An 18,064-nucleotide genomic window follows, 5' to 3' on the forward strand; every position below is an offset into this window, starting at 1 on the left:
TAATATTTCTCCCGTTTCCTACCTCGAATCCATCTCGGATCGTAAAATTTACCCCATTTCCCGCAACGAATCCGTTTATTTTCTCCCATTTACTGCCCCCGTCGGGGCGGATCGGGGCAGGAGCTCCACCAACCCGGATCCGTTTGCATCCCTAGTGGTCCCCCTAGGGTTGAGTGGTCCCCACTGGGTTATAGTATTTAATCCAATGATTAGAAATGATGAAAAGAGTTGATCCAAAGGCTAAAAAACGGATAGCAACAATAAAATTTTGCTACTAATAGTAGCCCAGTCCAACTCTATATATATATATATATAGTCCCTTTTACAGTTCTGTTATTCCAAATTTGTCTCCTTAATTACTTTTCATTGATACACTTCATTAATTAGGTAGAAATTTTAGTCCCTGAACATCAAAAAATAATTTTTACTGTAAAATAATCTTTTAATTCTGTTTGGATTATACTAAAATAAATTAGGCATTTTATATAGAAGGGATAAGATGGTTATTTAATTTGTAAAAAAAAAAGTCAGTAATTTTTTTTTTTCAAATGATGAAGAACTAGAGGTAACTAGAAGTGTATGTACAATTAAAATTTTTGGCTTTATTATAAAAACCATCTTTGCACTTTGCCCCGTGCCTCAAATATTTCTCTGCATAAAAAAATTCAAACAGTGTCAACCCTGCACTTTAGAATTCTTGTGTCAAATAGGTCTAATAATTTAAAATTTTCATTAACTTTTGATGGAGAGAATCCCTCACGCAGGTGAATAGTTTTTCATGGTTCTTCTTAGATTTTGGTACTTGAAGGGGCGATTGAATGAGCTTAAAAATATGTTATCTATCTCAGTATGTAGCTATTAAAACAAATAGAAACTCTGAACGGAGAGGCTAATTATTTGAGACAGATCTAAAGTACAGGTTAATGATATTGTCTAAATCTTTTATGTAGAAAGATATTTAAGACGCGGGGCAAAGCGTGAGTAGGGGTGGAAACGAGCCGAGCTCGAGCGAGCTTATGTCAGCTCAAATTCGGCTCGAACTCGGATCTAAATCTAGGCTCAAGCTCGGCTTGAAATTAATTCGAGCGAGCTCCGAGCAGCTAATTCGAGTCGAGCGCATTGAAATTTTCGACATATTATATAATCAATAGTTTAATTTTTATAGAATATTACCTACAATTTGATGAAAATGTCCAATAGTTCAAAATACAAATAATTGCAAGAATATCAGCTAGGGTGACTGCCTGACCGGTGAGGGTCAGAGAGAGAGAGAGAGAGAGAGAGAGAGAGAGAGGGGGGGGGGGGGGGAATTAGAATTTGAGAATTTGAATGTTATCATGTTTTGAGGTTATGTGCAAAAGTGAAAGTCTGAAAGAGAGAGTGTGTTATATAAATTAGAGTTGGGCTCAATTGCACGGTTGTACTGTTGGGTTTATTTTATAGGCCAACAATATAGTCCAAATAAATTAAAGCCTATATATAATTAAAATACATTATATATATATATATATAGAACTAGGCTACTATGCTATTAATAGCACCAAGTCATTGGTGCTTACCAAGTTTTTGGCCCATGAATTAAGAGATGTGGCGTTAGGATGATGTGGGTCTCTAGGTCGAGTAGGGTTGGATTGAATAGTATGACTCTAACGGCGTGAAATATGATCAAAAGAATAGATCTAACGGCGGAAAACTTGGTAGCACAAATGCTTCATGCTATTAATAGCATAGTAGCGGACTCTCTCTCTCTCTCTCTTCTGCTCTCCTCTCTCTTCTCTCTCTCTATATATATATATATATATATATATATATATATATATATATATATATATTCGAGCTTTTCGAGCTTTTCGACCCTAATTCGAACGAGCCGACTGATACTCAAGCTGGGCTTGAAATGAATTTCGAGCCTTTTATTTTGTTCAAGCTCGGCTCATTTAATTTCGAGTCGAGCTCGAGCGAGCCGAATATCGAGCCGAACACGAGTCGAACACGAGCCGGCTCGCTCGTTTGCCAGCCCTAAGCGTGAGGAACGTATGTAGAGGAGTGTTTACAATTAAGCCTAAAAGGTTTTTAGTAGTAAGGGACTAAATCAAGAACAATATATATGTAAAATTTAGAAATTTTAATATTTAAATGAAAAGCGTAGAAGCCAATTTACAAAGTACAAGACCTCCTCCCATACCTCTTAAAACTTTTAAAGCCATGTTTTTTTTTCTTCAAAAAGAAAAATAATATGCTGTTTGTTTCATTCATTCAAAAAAAATATAATAAATTTAGCTGAAAATATGAATTAGTTAAATTTTGAATTTTGAATCTTAAGTACATTTTTATAGTTTGCACTAGGAATGGTAGGTAACTTTTGAAACAATGTCATATGCATCTACGCGGATTTTTCAACTTTTTATCACATCAAACTCTTGTAACATAATTGGTCACATATAGAGCCCACATTATGTTCTCCTTTCTCTTTTTTTTTTCTTTTTTTTTTTAGCCTTTTTTCTTTGCCATGATTGGTCCCACAAAGACCACTAATGCAACTTTTTCTTAGTAGATGTCTCTTAATTTTGTCCCTCTTCCTAGGAATCTGTATTTCTTTGTCCACTCTCTGAATCAAAATATAGCCACTTTTAAAAGTGCTTTACTTTTTTTTTTTTTTTTTTTTTTTTTTTTTTTTTGGCTCTTTGTTTAAGTTGTGAGAAATTAGATAAACTTGCTCTATATTGGAAAAACTTAACACTTCTTCATGTATGAATGAACTTGTGATTAATGAGAGTTAATTTAAATATTATTTTTTCATAACTTATTGATTAACGATAAATTATTATTTCTTCTTTTAACAAGATATAAAAGATGTATTAATGCTATTAATTCAAAGTAAACTCTGATCCACTACAATAAAAACGGTTTATAGCAACATTTTTAAATATCGATACAGATAAAAAAAAATGTTGCTGACTAAATTGCCGACACTTTTAAAAAGTATTGCTATATGTGGGGTCGTTAGATATATATAGTGACAGTTAAAGAGTGTCGCTATAACCTAAAAAGAGTACTGCTAATTTACCAACACTTATTTAAGCATTTAGCAATTGCCGAAACTTTATCTTGTTGGTTGCGGTGGCGGAGGAGGACAAGAGGGAAGGATTTTTCGTTTAGAATTTCAGTGGATTGAGTGAGGGGAGAAGGGGAGATGGTAATAGATTTTTCTTTTCTTTTTTTTTTCTTTTCTGTTTGTAATCGGGCCGAACGGGCTGAATGGGGTGGGTTGAGTAGAATTTTTATTTTTTTTTTGATTGGATTGTGCTTTATGTTTAGACATTAGTAGATGTTTTTTTAAGTTTTGACATAAATGAGACACTTACATAAAAGTATTCCAAACATGTGTCGCTATAACTTAATTCTGTTGTAGTGTGAACTAAATGGTACTTAATTATATGACCCTTTCAACTTTCACTGTCTTTTATAATTTTAGTATTTGTCCTTAGAGCTCGTTTTTTTTATTAATGGGATAACAGTTATTACTCTTGTGGTATTTGAATTAGCTGTTTAGAAAAGTAACTACTGGATCAGTTCAATCTCATTATTAGGCGGATTGTAAGACCACCTGGTGAGCAGAAACATTCTGTACATCTGTTCTGTAGACAATTTGCATGTACGACTAATCATGATGACTAATTTCCTACTATATTTAATGAGAAATTATGGCTTATACTGCATCCATTATTCATTAATTCCTACATAAGTACCGATACAGCCAATTTAGCATTAGAGTTTCCGCTGAGTTCGTTAATTGTTATAATGCGAAAAATTTTTAAACGACTATAACTTTTCACTCAAGTGTCTATTTTTAATGTGTTATCCCAACTCGGAAAACACATTTCGAGGTCTATGCATTGAACCATAAAGCATTTTGGCCAAGCTTGGGATCCAAATTTAACTGTTTAGGTCTCCGTTTTTGCATTTTAGGTTATTTTTGAAAAGTTTTTTATTTTTTCTATTTTGAGTTTGATTATTTGGTTATTTCTAATTGGTTTAGGTCTAGAGATATATTAGAATTTATTATCTTCAAGCGTAATAGGATTAGGGTATCAACCCTATGTATATGTGTGGCGTTCAATGTAATTAGCTTTTGGAGTTGGCTAATAATATTTTCGTCTTTGTCGAAAAATTATATATGTCTTTCATGTAGCTCTTTTTCCATTCTTGTGCTTATTCTTTCTTAACGCAGCTTTAGGTCTACGTCAAGTACTTTATATATTTTGACTTATTTTTCCAACCATCAAATAACTTTAAATATATAAAACTTTCATAACTCAATTAGTAAACCAATTGTACTGGATTGATGCAACTTCACACAGTCCTTCCCATTCTTTGTGGAACTTCACACAGTTCTTTCCATTTTTTCATTCCACAAAGAAATGGAAAGATAACTTTATAAGACTTAAAGTATAAGTTAATAGATTAAGAAGAAGAAAAAGAATAGAAGAAGAAATTAATTAAAAAAAAATACAACCATAGTAAGGCTCCGTTTCAGATTGCATAGAAAGTGCATTACGTACGTACAGTAAGAAAGTACAGTATAAAATATTTCATTTATATGTAAAACATATTACATTAATTGTTAAAAAGTAACTGTTGTTGTATATTATATTCAACACCACTCCTACTCACGTCTGAGTACAAAATCTTTTGTTGATAGGGTTAAGATGTATATATACTTGAATTAAATGAGAGGTCCTCTTTATCGAACTTAGGCGTCCTGCTCAAATAGCATGTTTACCAAAGACTTTTGCTACCAAAGAATGATATTCTAATATTATGAGAAATGCTTTCGATCTCCCACTATAGAATAGTGCAAGGATTGGATTTAGGATATAATAATGATACTTAGGATTTAATAATAATGTTTCGGGTTGAAGTAACTAATATATAGGAGTAATAATGATAGTTGTCATGTCATCAATGTCGGATCGTTCGCGCTAACCATTAATCCCAAAAGCTCGAGCTGTTAGAAATACGCAACCAATTCACTTAAAGCGTACAGAAACAGCGCCTACGGGTCTCGATTGTGACTCAGCCCACCTGGCCTCATGCCACTTCGAACATGACTCGGCTCAACCCAGCCTCACGCTATTTCGAACATGACTCGGCCCACATGGCCTCCCGCCACAGGGCAGGATGCTGGCCCATTTAAGCCAACAATCCCTCCTCCAGCACCTGCACACATTTGCAGCATGCGGGAATCGAACCCGTGACCTCTGGCTCTGATACCACTTGTCGGATCGTTGGCGCTAACCATTAATCCCAAAAGCTCGAGCTGTTAGAAATACGCAACCAATTCACTTAAAGCGTACAGAAACAGCGCCCACGGGTCTCGATTGTGACTCGGCCCCACCTGGCCTCACGCCACTTCGAACATGACTCGGCCCAACCCAGCCTCACGCCATTTCGAACATGACTCGGCCCACATGACCTCCCGCCACAGGGCAGGATGCTGGCCCATTCAAGCCAACAATCAACAGTGTTATAGAGTACCTTTTCTGAGGTAGCTATACTAGTACTCTAATTAATATTATATTTTAAATGCTAGTTAGATCATGCAATAATTTGATTGCGATATAATTTCTGCAGTTTCACCGGTAAACAGAAAAGCACGTACGTATATCTCTACATATATACTTTTGTTCCGACTCCTTTTGCCCAGTACCAAACAAACAGTGCCTGAGTATATATAATCTAATATATAGATTAACCAATATCTAAAGTTAACTTGTGAGCTAATTAATGATTGTGATGTATATATCTATCTACACATACATGAATGTGTAATGGCTAAGCCCAGCTGTTTGCAAGAATTAATACACAAGACGCGTCTGAAATTAATGAAGATAATTGCTTCCACCGTCTTTGACAAATTAATTAATCAAGCCGATAACGACGACGGCGACGAGGACGGCGAGAGAATTAATGCTTCATGAATGCTGAGGTTAATTAATTAACTGATAATGTATCATCATGCATTGCATATGATCACCGATTAATTCTTTGCGTGTGGAAAATATATACTTTTGCCAACACAGCGTGATCTGGCCTCCGTATGCCTAAGCCATATCTATCTATCTATCTATCTAGCTTAGCTACTGATCTTCATTTCCATAGCTAGGAAGAAAACAACCTTAAGATATTAATTGAGGATAGGATTTGATTCTTAAATTCAAGATCGAAAGCGCTGATAAAAAAATTATAAAATCAACACGTAGATAGAGTTGATGAGTTGGAATGCTATGAGCAGCAAACATACTCCGTTGCCATCCATTTGTTTTCGATGATAGAACTAGCCTCCAAATCGACGATCGGCCTTGTTGAACATGATCTGTATGATTTGAAGTATCTAGAAATCAAATTTTATATTTTTTTGATATTATTTTCTTGTTCATCAAGCGGACACAAACATGAACGGTTGAAAATGAATATTCATTAAAAAGTGATGATAAAAATCTTGTAATCAAGATCAAGAGCATAAATCTTGTTTTAAATAGTTTAAAGAATTTTCTAACTAAAATTCAATTAATTTATATATTTTTACACTGTTAAACAAGAAAACGTCTTATATTGACCATTAATCTTACAAATTTTGAAACCTTTTGATCATTATGTCAATAATATTGAAAAAATTTAAAAATTGGTTTTCAAATACTTCAAGTGGTATAGATCATGTTCAACTGTACCGATTGTCGATTTAAAGACTCCATCACCGAAAACAAATGAGTAGCAAGAAAGATCATTTGCTATTGATAGCTCAACTTCACATAGATAATAGTGTTTTATATTTTTTATATTTAACATTCCTGCTTATTTCTAGGCTCGAAACTTTTTAATATATAGGCTCATAACGTGGACTTGTATTAAAGGAAAAAAAATCATTTATGCAAGGAGCCTGGTGTAATTCGATTCGGGACTTCCTACTCTGATACCGTGTCCAATAATGTGAAACAATTGTTTTTCCCAAAAACTAATTAAGCTAATAGAGAATAATATTTTTACATTTTTATATTTAACAATGAAGATTATGCACTTACTAGAAAGATAAATAAAGAGACAATAACATAGGTACCAAAAGATTTAACTAAAAAATATTTTAAAATAACGCAAGATTAACGTAACAAAATATAACAAATTAAGATCTCTTTAATTCCCTATCTTTTTTTTCTCTCTCTATTTAATTTATTTCGATTTTATTTTTTCTGCATTGAGTTATTCCTAGCTTGGGGTGAAAGTTGTTAGGATAAACTCCAATCGAATTGATACGAATATGGATAACAAAATTTAATATTCGACACATATTCCTATCTGAATTCGCACTCAAAAAAATAAAAAAAATGGATGCGAATATGATTTCTTAAAAAATCCAACAGTATTCAACCATTTTCACCCTAAGAGATAAAAAAAGATGTTACTATGAATTTTATATTAAAATTGTATTTATGTTAGTTACAATACTCAACTCTATTGAATAAAATATAAACATACCAAGTTTGAACATAAAATTAATACGAACCTTCAGTTGCATTGTGTGTTTTATTCGCACTAGTTTTTAGTTCATTTTTTATACGCATATTAGCATATGTTATTATCCGAATATAAATTTGACTTATATCTGAATCAGAATTTAATTTAATCAGACATAGTAATAAAAATTTAACATCCGACACATATTTATATCCAAAGAAAAACATAAATATGTATATGGTTTTACAAAAAAAAATTTCCTAGTTGTTACTTCTTTTTTTTTTTTTTTTTTTTGGTTGTTAGAGGAAACTTGTGTTATTGGGAAAAATTATTGGTGTGATCCGAAATAATATAACTATAAACGGTCGCAGCAAATAACCGGTCAAGGGGACAGGGGAGTCACGTGTGGGGCCACCGCACGTGTTGAGATGATTGCGGATATCTAGGGTTTCCTCTGTTCCTCTTTAGCTCTCTCTATATATAGATAGCTTCACCAACTCCCTAGCTTATTCCCAACGGTTTTAATTAATTTTTATTTTTTCAGCTACTGTTTAATAATTAATTAAGCTACTGTTTAAAAATTACTCACCCTCATACAAGTCTCTCATAACACAATTAATTTACTCCATAGTTGGTGCAATTAGTTGCTAAGAAAAAGCCAAATGATCTCTCTCTCTCTCTCTCTCTCTATATATATATATATATATGCTGAAGTATTATAGTTTATTTTAAATTATTTTCTATCGTATCAATTTTACGGATAACATAGTATTAGAGCCAGTTTGCGTGTTGAGTTCAATCCTCATACCTATCATCTAATGGCATAATTTTTTTGCATGTTGTCCTTATCATTAATGCATGTTCTGTAATGGATCGCTTGATTTTCGTCGTATCGATGAGCTTGTTAAGATTAATTTCATGATAGTTTTCTCTTAATTCAAACTCGTGGTATTCGTGCTGAATTTTTTAATTAAAATTATATCTCAAGCCAATTCATACGTTTTTGTTATAAGAAAAATAGGAGTAATTAAAGGGGTAAAAGTGAAACTTAAAGAAGCTAATGATATTATTAATCATTGGTTTCACATATTAAATTGGTCAATTACCCAACAATTTGAGTTAGGTCCCCTTGCCCAGCATGAAAAGGACTTCTCCTCTACTTTGCAAATATTATATATAGGGTTAAAATATTTATATAGTGACAACAATAAGAAGTGTTTCTTATGATAATTTTTTTTTATCTCTTTAATTAAATGATTAATTAGGGATTATATAAACATTGTTAATTTTTCTTTAGGAACCGACAATGTGACGCACCTAAGTGGAGCCAAATTGTCACACCCATAGGCAACCTAAGCTACAACAGTGTCTATCATTATAGGACATGTTAGATAATAGGAGGTTAATTTCAAAATGCTTCAAAGCTCGTGCATATTATTAATTAATGTCTAAACTAATTTGGAACTAATCCGCCGGCCCCTCGGAACCCTAATTTGGACGGCAAACTCGAGTCGATACAACTCTGGCTGTAATAAAGAGACCTGTTGTTCGTCTTTTTCGTCGACAGCTAAAATCATAGAAGTAGTAGTTGAATGATTGTCAAATGGAATTTTTAGGTTTTTACTATGATAGGAAGCTGAAATCCGCTTCAACTTCAACGGAAAACTTTTAAAAAAATTTTAGTGACAAAAATATAAATCTTTTAAATAAAATCTTGGGCTTGTTCGGCCTGCCGCAAGGTGTTGTATCGTTTGAATAGCCTATAAGGATTAAGGAGAACCATTAAATTGGAATATTCTCAATAATGACTTGCTTTTTCTATAGTAAAAATCAAAAGTATTATATGCCGAATATTTATTTTCCGACTCGAAATCTAATTTCTACTTTTTGTTGTAGCAGAAGATCTCTTGATATATACTTCTCTACTGATAGTAAAAGCAGAAGTAGAGTCAAACAGATTCCTACTACTCTCTCTCTTTCTCCCCCGGCTATTTCTCTACAGTAAAAATCAAAAGCATTATATATTGGAAATTTACTTTGCGACTCAAAATTTAATTTCTATTTTTTGCTATAGCAAAAGTTCTCTCTCTCTATATATATATCTCTACTGAAAATAAAAGCAAAAATAGGGTCAAAAAGATTCCTCCTTCACTCTCTCTCTCTCTTTCTCTCCTTCCCCCCAATACCAACAACACCACACGAGCCCCTTGCTTTTTCAACAGTAAAAATCAAAAGTATTATAAATAAGAGACTTAATTTTTTTGCGATTCAAAATTTAATTTCTATTTTTTGCTATAGCAGAAGCTTTCGCTATATATTTCTCTACTAAAAGTAAAAGTAAGGTCAAATAGGTTCCTACTCCCTATTTTTTCTATAGTAAAAATCAAAAGCACAATATTTTGGGATTTACTTTGCGACTCCAAATTTAATTCTACTTTTTACTGTACCAAAAGCTCTCTCTCTATATATATCTCCACTGAAAGTAAAAGCAAACGTAGAGTCAAACAGATTTCTACTACTACTTTCTCTCTCTCTCCTCCCAAAACCAACAACACCACACGGGCCCCTTACTTTTTCTACAGTAAAAATCAAAAGAATTATACGTAGGAGACTTTTCTTTACGACTCGAAATTTAATTTCTATTTTTTGCTATATCAGAAGTTCTCTCTATATATATTTCTCTACGAAATATAAAAGCAGAAGTAGGGTCAAATAGGTTCCTAATCTTCTACTCTTGCGGAGGATACCAAAACAAAACCAACACCACACCCCCCCTAATTTTGGTCTCCAGTCATTATCTATCTTACACAAGAACTCTTCCAAAGCAATTACAATATTAGATAGAGGACTCCATTAACTTTTTGTCTCTATATATGTATCTTCAATCAACATCTCTCTAAAGCTCTTAACATTTTTCAAATTAAAATTGTTGGGGGGGGAGACAAAGAAGGCCACACGAGCGGAGTTGCCTGATGGTCGCAGTACACAACGCAATCCCTTCGCTTTCAAGCCAATGTCCAAACTCTATGCATTTCTTATTCATCTTCTTCATATGGCCTTGCATAGATGAGGATGGTGTAGTTTGATCTGGGGGCAGTTTTTCTAAATGCAGGACCCCTTTAACTCACGTTTACACTTCTAAATGCTTTTTATTTTTTTTTTTTATTGAGAATGCTAAGGACAAATAATGGTGTCAAACTCACAATAGTGTGACCATGACCATGTATGCTAGTGTAATGAGGGGAGGAGTGTGTGTTTGTGTGTTTGTGTGTGTGTGTGTGTGATGGGGACCTTTGTGTGAGAAAAGTTGATGTTGGAGGGGGCCACATGGAATTTGGCCTTGTTAGATGACCAGAGACTTGACCATCTTGAATAGGGGGGAATTAGGGTTTGATGGTTTCATTGTAGCTCTTTTTGACTCCTAAAGTGGGGAAGCATCCATGGCCATGTGGTGGAACCGATTTGGATTCGTGACTAATGGCAGAAACACGCTTGCTTGTCCGACTTGAGAAGCAGCAGTCAAGTATTTAACAAATAAAAATTTAACAGCATAAATTTGTTTTTACAGAAAATTAAATTTCACAAAAACTCAAGAACACGAAGGCAGAAGTTCTAATTTGAAACTCCCACTTTGAATGATTCTTTGAATGACTTTACAAAGAAAACACTTATATGGGCCCTAATTTTTATACATGGTCATTTTTGAGTTTGGCTAATAGAGGACTTGTGCTTGCATCTGATTACGGGTATCTAGATAAAATTTTATTCATAACATTTGATATCAGTATGAGTTTTCAAGAAATTAACTAAAACGATTGTTTTCAAAAGTACTCAACCCTGTAATTAATTAGATAGGGATTAACATGGAACTTCTTTTTTTTTTTTCCCCTTTAAGATGCCTGTGAACTCATGCACGCACCTATATTCCTGCTCTAGATAGAATTCAGATAAAAAAATTACACCCTGCTATGAAGATACTGACCAACTGGGCTACTCAGTGGTGATTGATAGGATTGGCATGTTACTAGGGTCCATTATAGTGCATCAATATAAATTGCAGATAGCTGATTGTCCCTAGCGCAAGTGGTAAAGGGCTTGGTGGTTGGTATTCGAGGTCCCAAGTTCGAATCCTAGTTGATTTATATTTCTAGCTAAGTTTATTTCTAAAAGAAATAAACGAAACGGATAGCATGCTAACTTTCTCTAATATATATATANTTGGTGCTTGTAGATTTTTGGCCATTGGATTAAGAGATGTGCGGTTAGGATGATGTAGGTCCACTAGGGTTGAGTGGATAGTTGGTTGAATAATATAATCTAACGGTTGAAAATGATCAAAGACGTATATCTAACAGTAAAAAATTTAAAAGCACCAAGTGCTTGGTGCTTTTACAAGCACCATAACCAGACTCTATATATATATATAGGCCATGGCTACTATACTATTATGAGTATTGGAGCCCTCCTACTCATAAGTTGTTTTCGATGATGGAGCTTTCGAATCGACGATCCACTCCGTTAAATATGATCTAAAGTATTTGAAACTTCTAGAAAACAAATTTCGTAAATTTTTGAAATCATAATGAAGTCCATCAAGTGGGCATAAAATGAACAGTCAAAATCGAACGACATCCTAAAAAAGCATGATCGGATCCTTCAATTCAAGATCGGAGTTATTGATCTTTATCTATGTAGTGAATAGAATTTTTTATCAAAAAATCAACAAATTTCGATTCTTTTACACCGTTAAACTAGAAAGTATTTCATGCCGGTCGTTAAAAATTGTCAAATTTGTGACATATATATATATTGCAGATAACTTGGGTTTGAAGGATGATGAAAGTCAGGGAAGAGTCAAGAAGACTGTGACTGTCCCATCAACTTCATGGATTTATGCGAAAGAAGTTAATGAATTTGACTTGTGAGGGTTAAGAAATTTAGTTGGCACTCAACATCAAGAAGAACATTATATGCAAGGAACAGGGGGCCCCCTTAATGATTGCATGAAGCAATTGTAATCTTGTTTGTATCTAATTGAGAAAGCCCATGGGCTTATCTGTTATGGGGCCAAAAGTGACAAGCTTGGCCCAATTGGTGCAACTAATTAAAGATGAAGATTCATATGCAAATCCAAGAGGAATAGCAACAGCCAATCAAATATTATCGCCCATTTGAATAGGGCATTATCTAACTATATCATGAGATTGATTTTTTTTTTTTTTCCCTTTTTACTGTGTGGCTGTTTCGATTGGCTTGAATTAGACCATAAATCATTGTATGGTTATACTATACGATAAAAAACGCAGTTTGTGATCACTCCACTTCCACCGGACAAAAAAAAAAAAACCTTCATTCATCTAGAAATGAAGACTCCCTACTTCGGCATTTGCCGCCCCTTTCGACTCTCCTCTTCCGTCGGCTGCTTCTGCCCCTCCTCCTTCGCCGCCCCTACTTTGTGATGCCTCCTCCTCATCCTCCTCCACTGTCCCACTATGCCAAGTGCTATATATACGATAGGACTCAGCTACTATCGGTAATAAGCAGCTTGGTTTATTAACGATTTGTTGTCAATGATAAAGATTTCAAACTGACGATCAACACTGTTGAACATAATTGAGACTTTTTAAACTATCTGAAAATTAAATTTCATAATTTTTCGATATTATTCTCTTACCCATCAAGAAGACATAAAATGAATATCCTTCAAAAAATTAATGATACAATTTTTGTATTCAAGATCTAAAGCCTAGATCTTGTTGTAAATAGTTTAAAGAATTTTCTAACAAAAATTCAGCTTATATAAACTCTTCGATACTGTCAAATAAACAAACGTTCTGTATTGACCATTAAAATTATAAATTTTGTGACCCTTTGAACGTTCAGCTAGTAATGTCAAAAAAGCATGAAATTTAATTTTTAAATAGTTTAAATAGTTTAGATCATATTCAACGGTGCAGAGCGTCGATTTGGAAGCTTTATCATAGGGAAAACTTCAAAAACCCCCCCTATGGTTTCGTGCATTCTCACTTTGCTACCCTGTGGTTTAAAACGTATCAATTTGCCCCCCTGTGGTTTCGTTTTTATCTTTTTGTTATCAATTTTATTATTATTTTTTTAAAAATCAGTGACAAAGTTAAAATTAAAGGATACTAAAGTGACTATTCGATAAATATAGATGGTTATCTGAAGTTTTTTGTATATAATTTAACGAAATATTAACGAAAAAGCTTCCGAAAAGATAAAAATGAAACCACAGGGGGGTAAATTGATACGTTTTAAACCACAGGGTAGCAAAGTGAGAATGCACGAAACCACAGGGGGGGTTTTTGAAGTTTTCCCTTTATCATATGAAATCACCATAGAGGTAGAATATTGGTAGTTATGGGCTTCGGGTCGAGCTTTGTCCTAGCCTGGGCAAGCAGCTAAAGGGCCCAAAACTATTCTTTGCCTAAAATTTTCGGCTAATCTCAGATCCAAATTCTATCTCGAGCAGCGAAAGCCCGGCCCCGACTACGTGGGCTTCGTTTAGCTCCAAAGAGAGGTACCACTTTGCTGTTGTTTCAAATAGGTCAAAAACTGTAATCCCTAATAATACCCTCCACTCTATGGGAAAAAAAAAAAAAATCATGTGCGGATACATAAAGATGAGTCCGACTAGGATACTATCGATAGCACCAAGGGTTTGGTGCTATTGAATTTTTCACCGTTAAATTTAACCTTTTGATTATTTTTTACCTGTTAGATTATACTATTCAATCAACCGCCCACTCAACCCTAGAGGACCCACATCATCCTAACCGCACATTTCTCAATCTAAGGACTAAAAAACTAATAGCACCAATAACTTGGTGCTATTGATAGTATTCCAGCCTAGTTCCATAAAAATTAGGCACTCTAGTAGTAATAATTTAGACTTAAATATTTTGGCCGGGATTTAGAGGTTGTTTGGCTTATCAGTAAAGTATGAAAAGAAAAGTATTATTTTTTAGAAGAGTTTTCCATTGATTTTTTTTTTTTCTAGTTTTTCACCCGTTTGTTTTTAAGTAAGTTAACTTCTTTTTTTTTCATCTTTTATGAATGAAAAATGAAAACACTAGTTTTTTTGTGAAATCTGAATTTTTTTTCCTAATAAAGCTAGTTTTTCTTGGAACAGAAAAAGGCAAAAAACTAGAAATTTTTCTTTTTTTTCATAAGAAACTGTCTTTTTAATTTTCTTTCCCCATATTTTTTTCAAAGAATCAAACAGCCCCTTAGACTCGACGAGCTACTCATGCCTAATTGATTGGGTTTTATCTGGTGATCGTAAACTGTATGTGTGATTGGCTCTGTCGAAAGCGTCGGGATCTAATAATTTGCGTTGAACATTTTCGGATGGAGGATTGAGCCCAACAAATTGCTAATTTAGTGGGCTTTTTGTTTGCAAATATTTCTGGATTATTAATGAATTTAAATGTAAAACTTCATGAAAAAGAATTATTATTAGGCGATGTTGGATATATTTACTGAAATATAATCACATGATATCAGTTAAATGTTTAGGCAATTATAAATTTGTGTAGCTTGACAAAAGAAAAGGAATTTTTTTATGTAGTTTTATATATATTATTATGTAAGTTTAATTTTCTTTCTAGCATCTATATAAATATGCCATAATTAAAGACAATATATTTTCTTTTCTTTTAAAAAATATAAAAAGTTTTGAACTGACCCAAATTCTAAATAAATTACATGTACTTTACAAAGCCATGACATGAGAAATCATTTGAAACAAAGCAAGATGTAACCTCTCCATTGTGGTGAGGATTTAGGTTTAGCACCTAAACCATATATATCCAACCCTAATGAGTTGAGAAAAAGTGGGTATTACCTAACTTTTGGTAATGTGCACATCAATTATTAGTTTAATCAAGTAGTTAACCTGTAAAAAGGATTAGCTAATAGATGTTATTATCTTAATAATTATTGTGTAAATCTCCTAAGGTAGGAGTGTAAGTATCTACTTATCCTTCGGAGACCCCATTTTGTGCTGGTTAAGTTCGAATTCTAATTGATTCATATTTCTAGCTAATTAAGTTTATTTCTAAATCAAATAAACGAAGCGGGTAGCGTGCTATCTATCTCTAAAAAAAAAAGAAAAAAGAAAAAAAAAGTTTAAAATTTTAAAGTAGTTGTTAATTTCACATAATACAAGAGCAAGACATTCCGAGTTCGAGCTCAGATTTCAATCTAGTTTTATTTCATCTACTTAACTTTCATTCTATACAAGTCCGCGCTCTCAAATTTAGCTGCAAGGAAAAAAATATTAAACATAAGTCTAAATTCATAGAGTATTAAATTTTTTTTTATGCTTTTCATAGTAAAAGGCGTGTGATATTTTGGTTTTCAAATTTTAATTTGCTGTAATTTTTAGCTCGAACTTTATAAATTATTGCAATTAACTCCCACAACCAAATTTATTTGGCTAAAAACCAATGAATCACTGATATGGAAGTGATCTAGATTGTACATCATTATTCATCACTATACTGCTATATTATTTTCACATTAGCGACATATCAATATTTAGCCAACTAAATTGAATTATATGACTTAATTACAACGGTTTAAAAAATTGGGGCTAGAAAATTACAGTAAATTAAAGTTTGAGAACCAAAATATCATACGTCTCATAGTCTAAGGAAAAAAAGTATACTTCACCCAATTGAAAAGTATGATATTTCTCTTACCAAAATCTCAACCAAGCATTTAATGTTATGATATGCAAATCTATTGTATTCTAAAACATGCACTATAAGGTCAAATTCAAAACCAACCCCACTAGTTAAATCAAACAAATGAATAAGCAATTCTATATGAGGACAAGAAGGGTCCAAATGGTTGTTATCATGTAAATAAAGAGAAAGAAAAGAGGTATGTAGGGTTGGAACAGGAGTAAGCCATATCACATGATAGGGGTCTCCACTGAGGAAGGCTCCAAAAACATGGGGACTAGCTCATGAGGTGGCTTAATTTGAATAACCACAATTTAGACTCCATACTCTCTTTTTTTCCTTTTTCTTTTTTTCTTTTTTTTTGACTTGTTGCATTCAATAGTTTTCTTCTTCCTTTTCACATTAATTTTCTATGTGAATTGGGTTTTTGGAAACAATTATAAATCAAAGGCTGAATTAATTATGAGAATCTCCTTCGCACTTAATATCGTCTCAGACTCTCAGTTATACTTTTGTATTGAGATTTGCGTTAATTTTTATCACTTATTTAGATAGTCTCGAATACATAGATTTAAAAATATTTTAGAATAATTGTTGAATTCGATTTCTCCACTAAGAAATTAAGGCTCCAAATTAAAACATAGTGATTCATGAGGTTGTTTTGAGTAGCCACAATGTAGACTATTTTATCTTATTCTTTGACTTGTTGCATTCAATAGTTTTCTTCTTATTTTTCATATTCCCTTTGTGAATTGAGTTATGGCACCAATTTGGACCACAATATGCTTCAAATAAATCATAAGGGTGGCTTATGAGAATCTCCTTTTGTATTATAAATTATGTTAATTATTTTCATCATGTGTTTCGTAGCCTCAAATATATAGATACAAAAAAAAAGAATAATTGTTGAATTCGATTAGTAACAAAACTTCCCGATAACATTAATTCTACATTTCAATATCTTTCTAATTTGCAATATATATAATAGATTTAAAATTAGATAAAGGAAATATCTTATAAATCCATAGTTATTAAACTATAAATTTATTTAATTGTTTCAATATTAGTATCTTGATGAATACAACAACGCCACGTCTATTTAACTTATATTTGTAAAGTTTTATAACTGGATTTAATAATCATCTAAATTTTTTTAACTTATTTGAGACAGTGGCATATTCAATTATATTACGTCTACAACTATATCCACTCACGCAAAAGTCTCTAAACTACGTGTTGGATATATTGTTATTTGATATACTGTTATATATAATCCAAATAATATATTCACATATAAGCCCAATAGGTAAAAGCGTATTAAAGCCCATATTTTTGGAGCCCAATAGCTTATTTATTAATTCTAGAATTTCCTACGCTGGAGGTAACACTGTTGAGCGTTCCAAACTTGACGTCTCTTGGTGTAATATTTTAACCTCCAACAATCTTAAAGTATTACGATCCTATGTCGGATTTGAGCGAGTAAGGTGTCGATTCGAAGATCTCGTCAAGACGAATTCACCGGTATAATTTATTTTCAATTTCGACGATCGGATTGGCCGGGATCTGATTTTGAAAGTCAGGTGGCGGAATTCTTTGATTCAAAAATCCAGAAATTATAGCCAATTTCAGAGGGTGAAACCACTTGGGTTCTGTTCTACTCGTCGATACGAACGTTTTGAGTGGTTACTCGTCTCGAACGGAGGTCGGACGACGAAGTTACGGCCATTGAAAGTTTTTAGCAGTTTCCAGTGAAGAGGGCAGTTCATCCTAAGGTTTTTGGGTGCTACGGATCCAATTTTGGGTTTGTTTTTGGCAAATTCCACCTCTACAAAGCACTTTGA

General features: G+C 33.1%; 1 protein-coding gene across 1 annotated transcript in view; it reads left to right on the forward strand.

The window, feature by feature from the left end:
• Positions 1–18,064, forward strand: part of LOC109707435 (zeaxanthin epoxidase, chloroplastic-like) — a 19,954-nt gene extending 1,890 nt beyond the window's left edge. Inside the window, exons 3-4 of the mRNA XM_020228678.1 lie at positions 3,779–3,784; positions 17,973–18,064. Of these exons, the coding sequence (XP_020084267.1) occupies positions 3,779–3,784; positions 17,973–18,064 (98 nt within the window). The remainder of the gene's footprint in view (positions 1–3,778; positions 3,785–17,972) is intronic.

The sequence above is a fragment of the Ananas comosus genome, linkage group 3 (assembly GCF_001540865.1).
Source record: "Ananas comosus cultivar F153 linkage group 3, ASM154086v1, whole genome shotgun sequence".
Lineage (NCBI taxonomy): Eukaryota > Viridiplantae > Streptophyta > Magnoliopsida > Poales > Bromeliaceae > Ananas > Ananas comosus.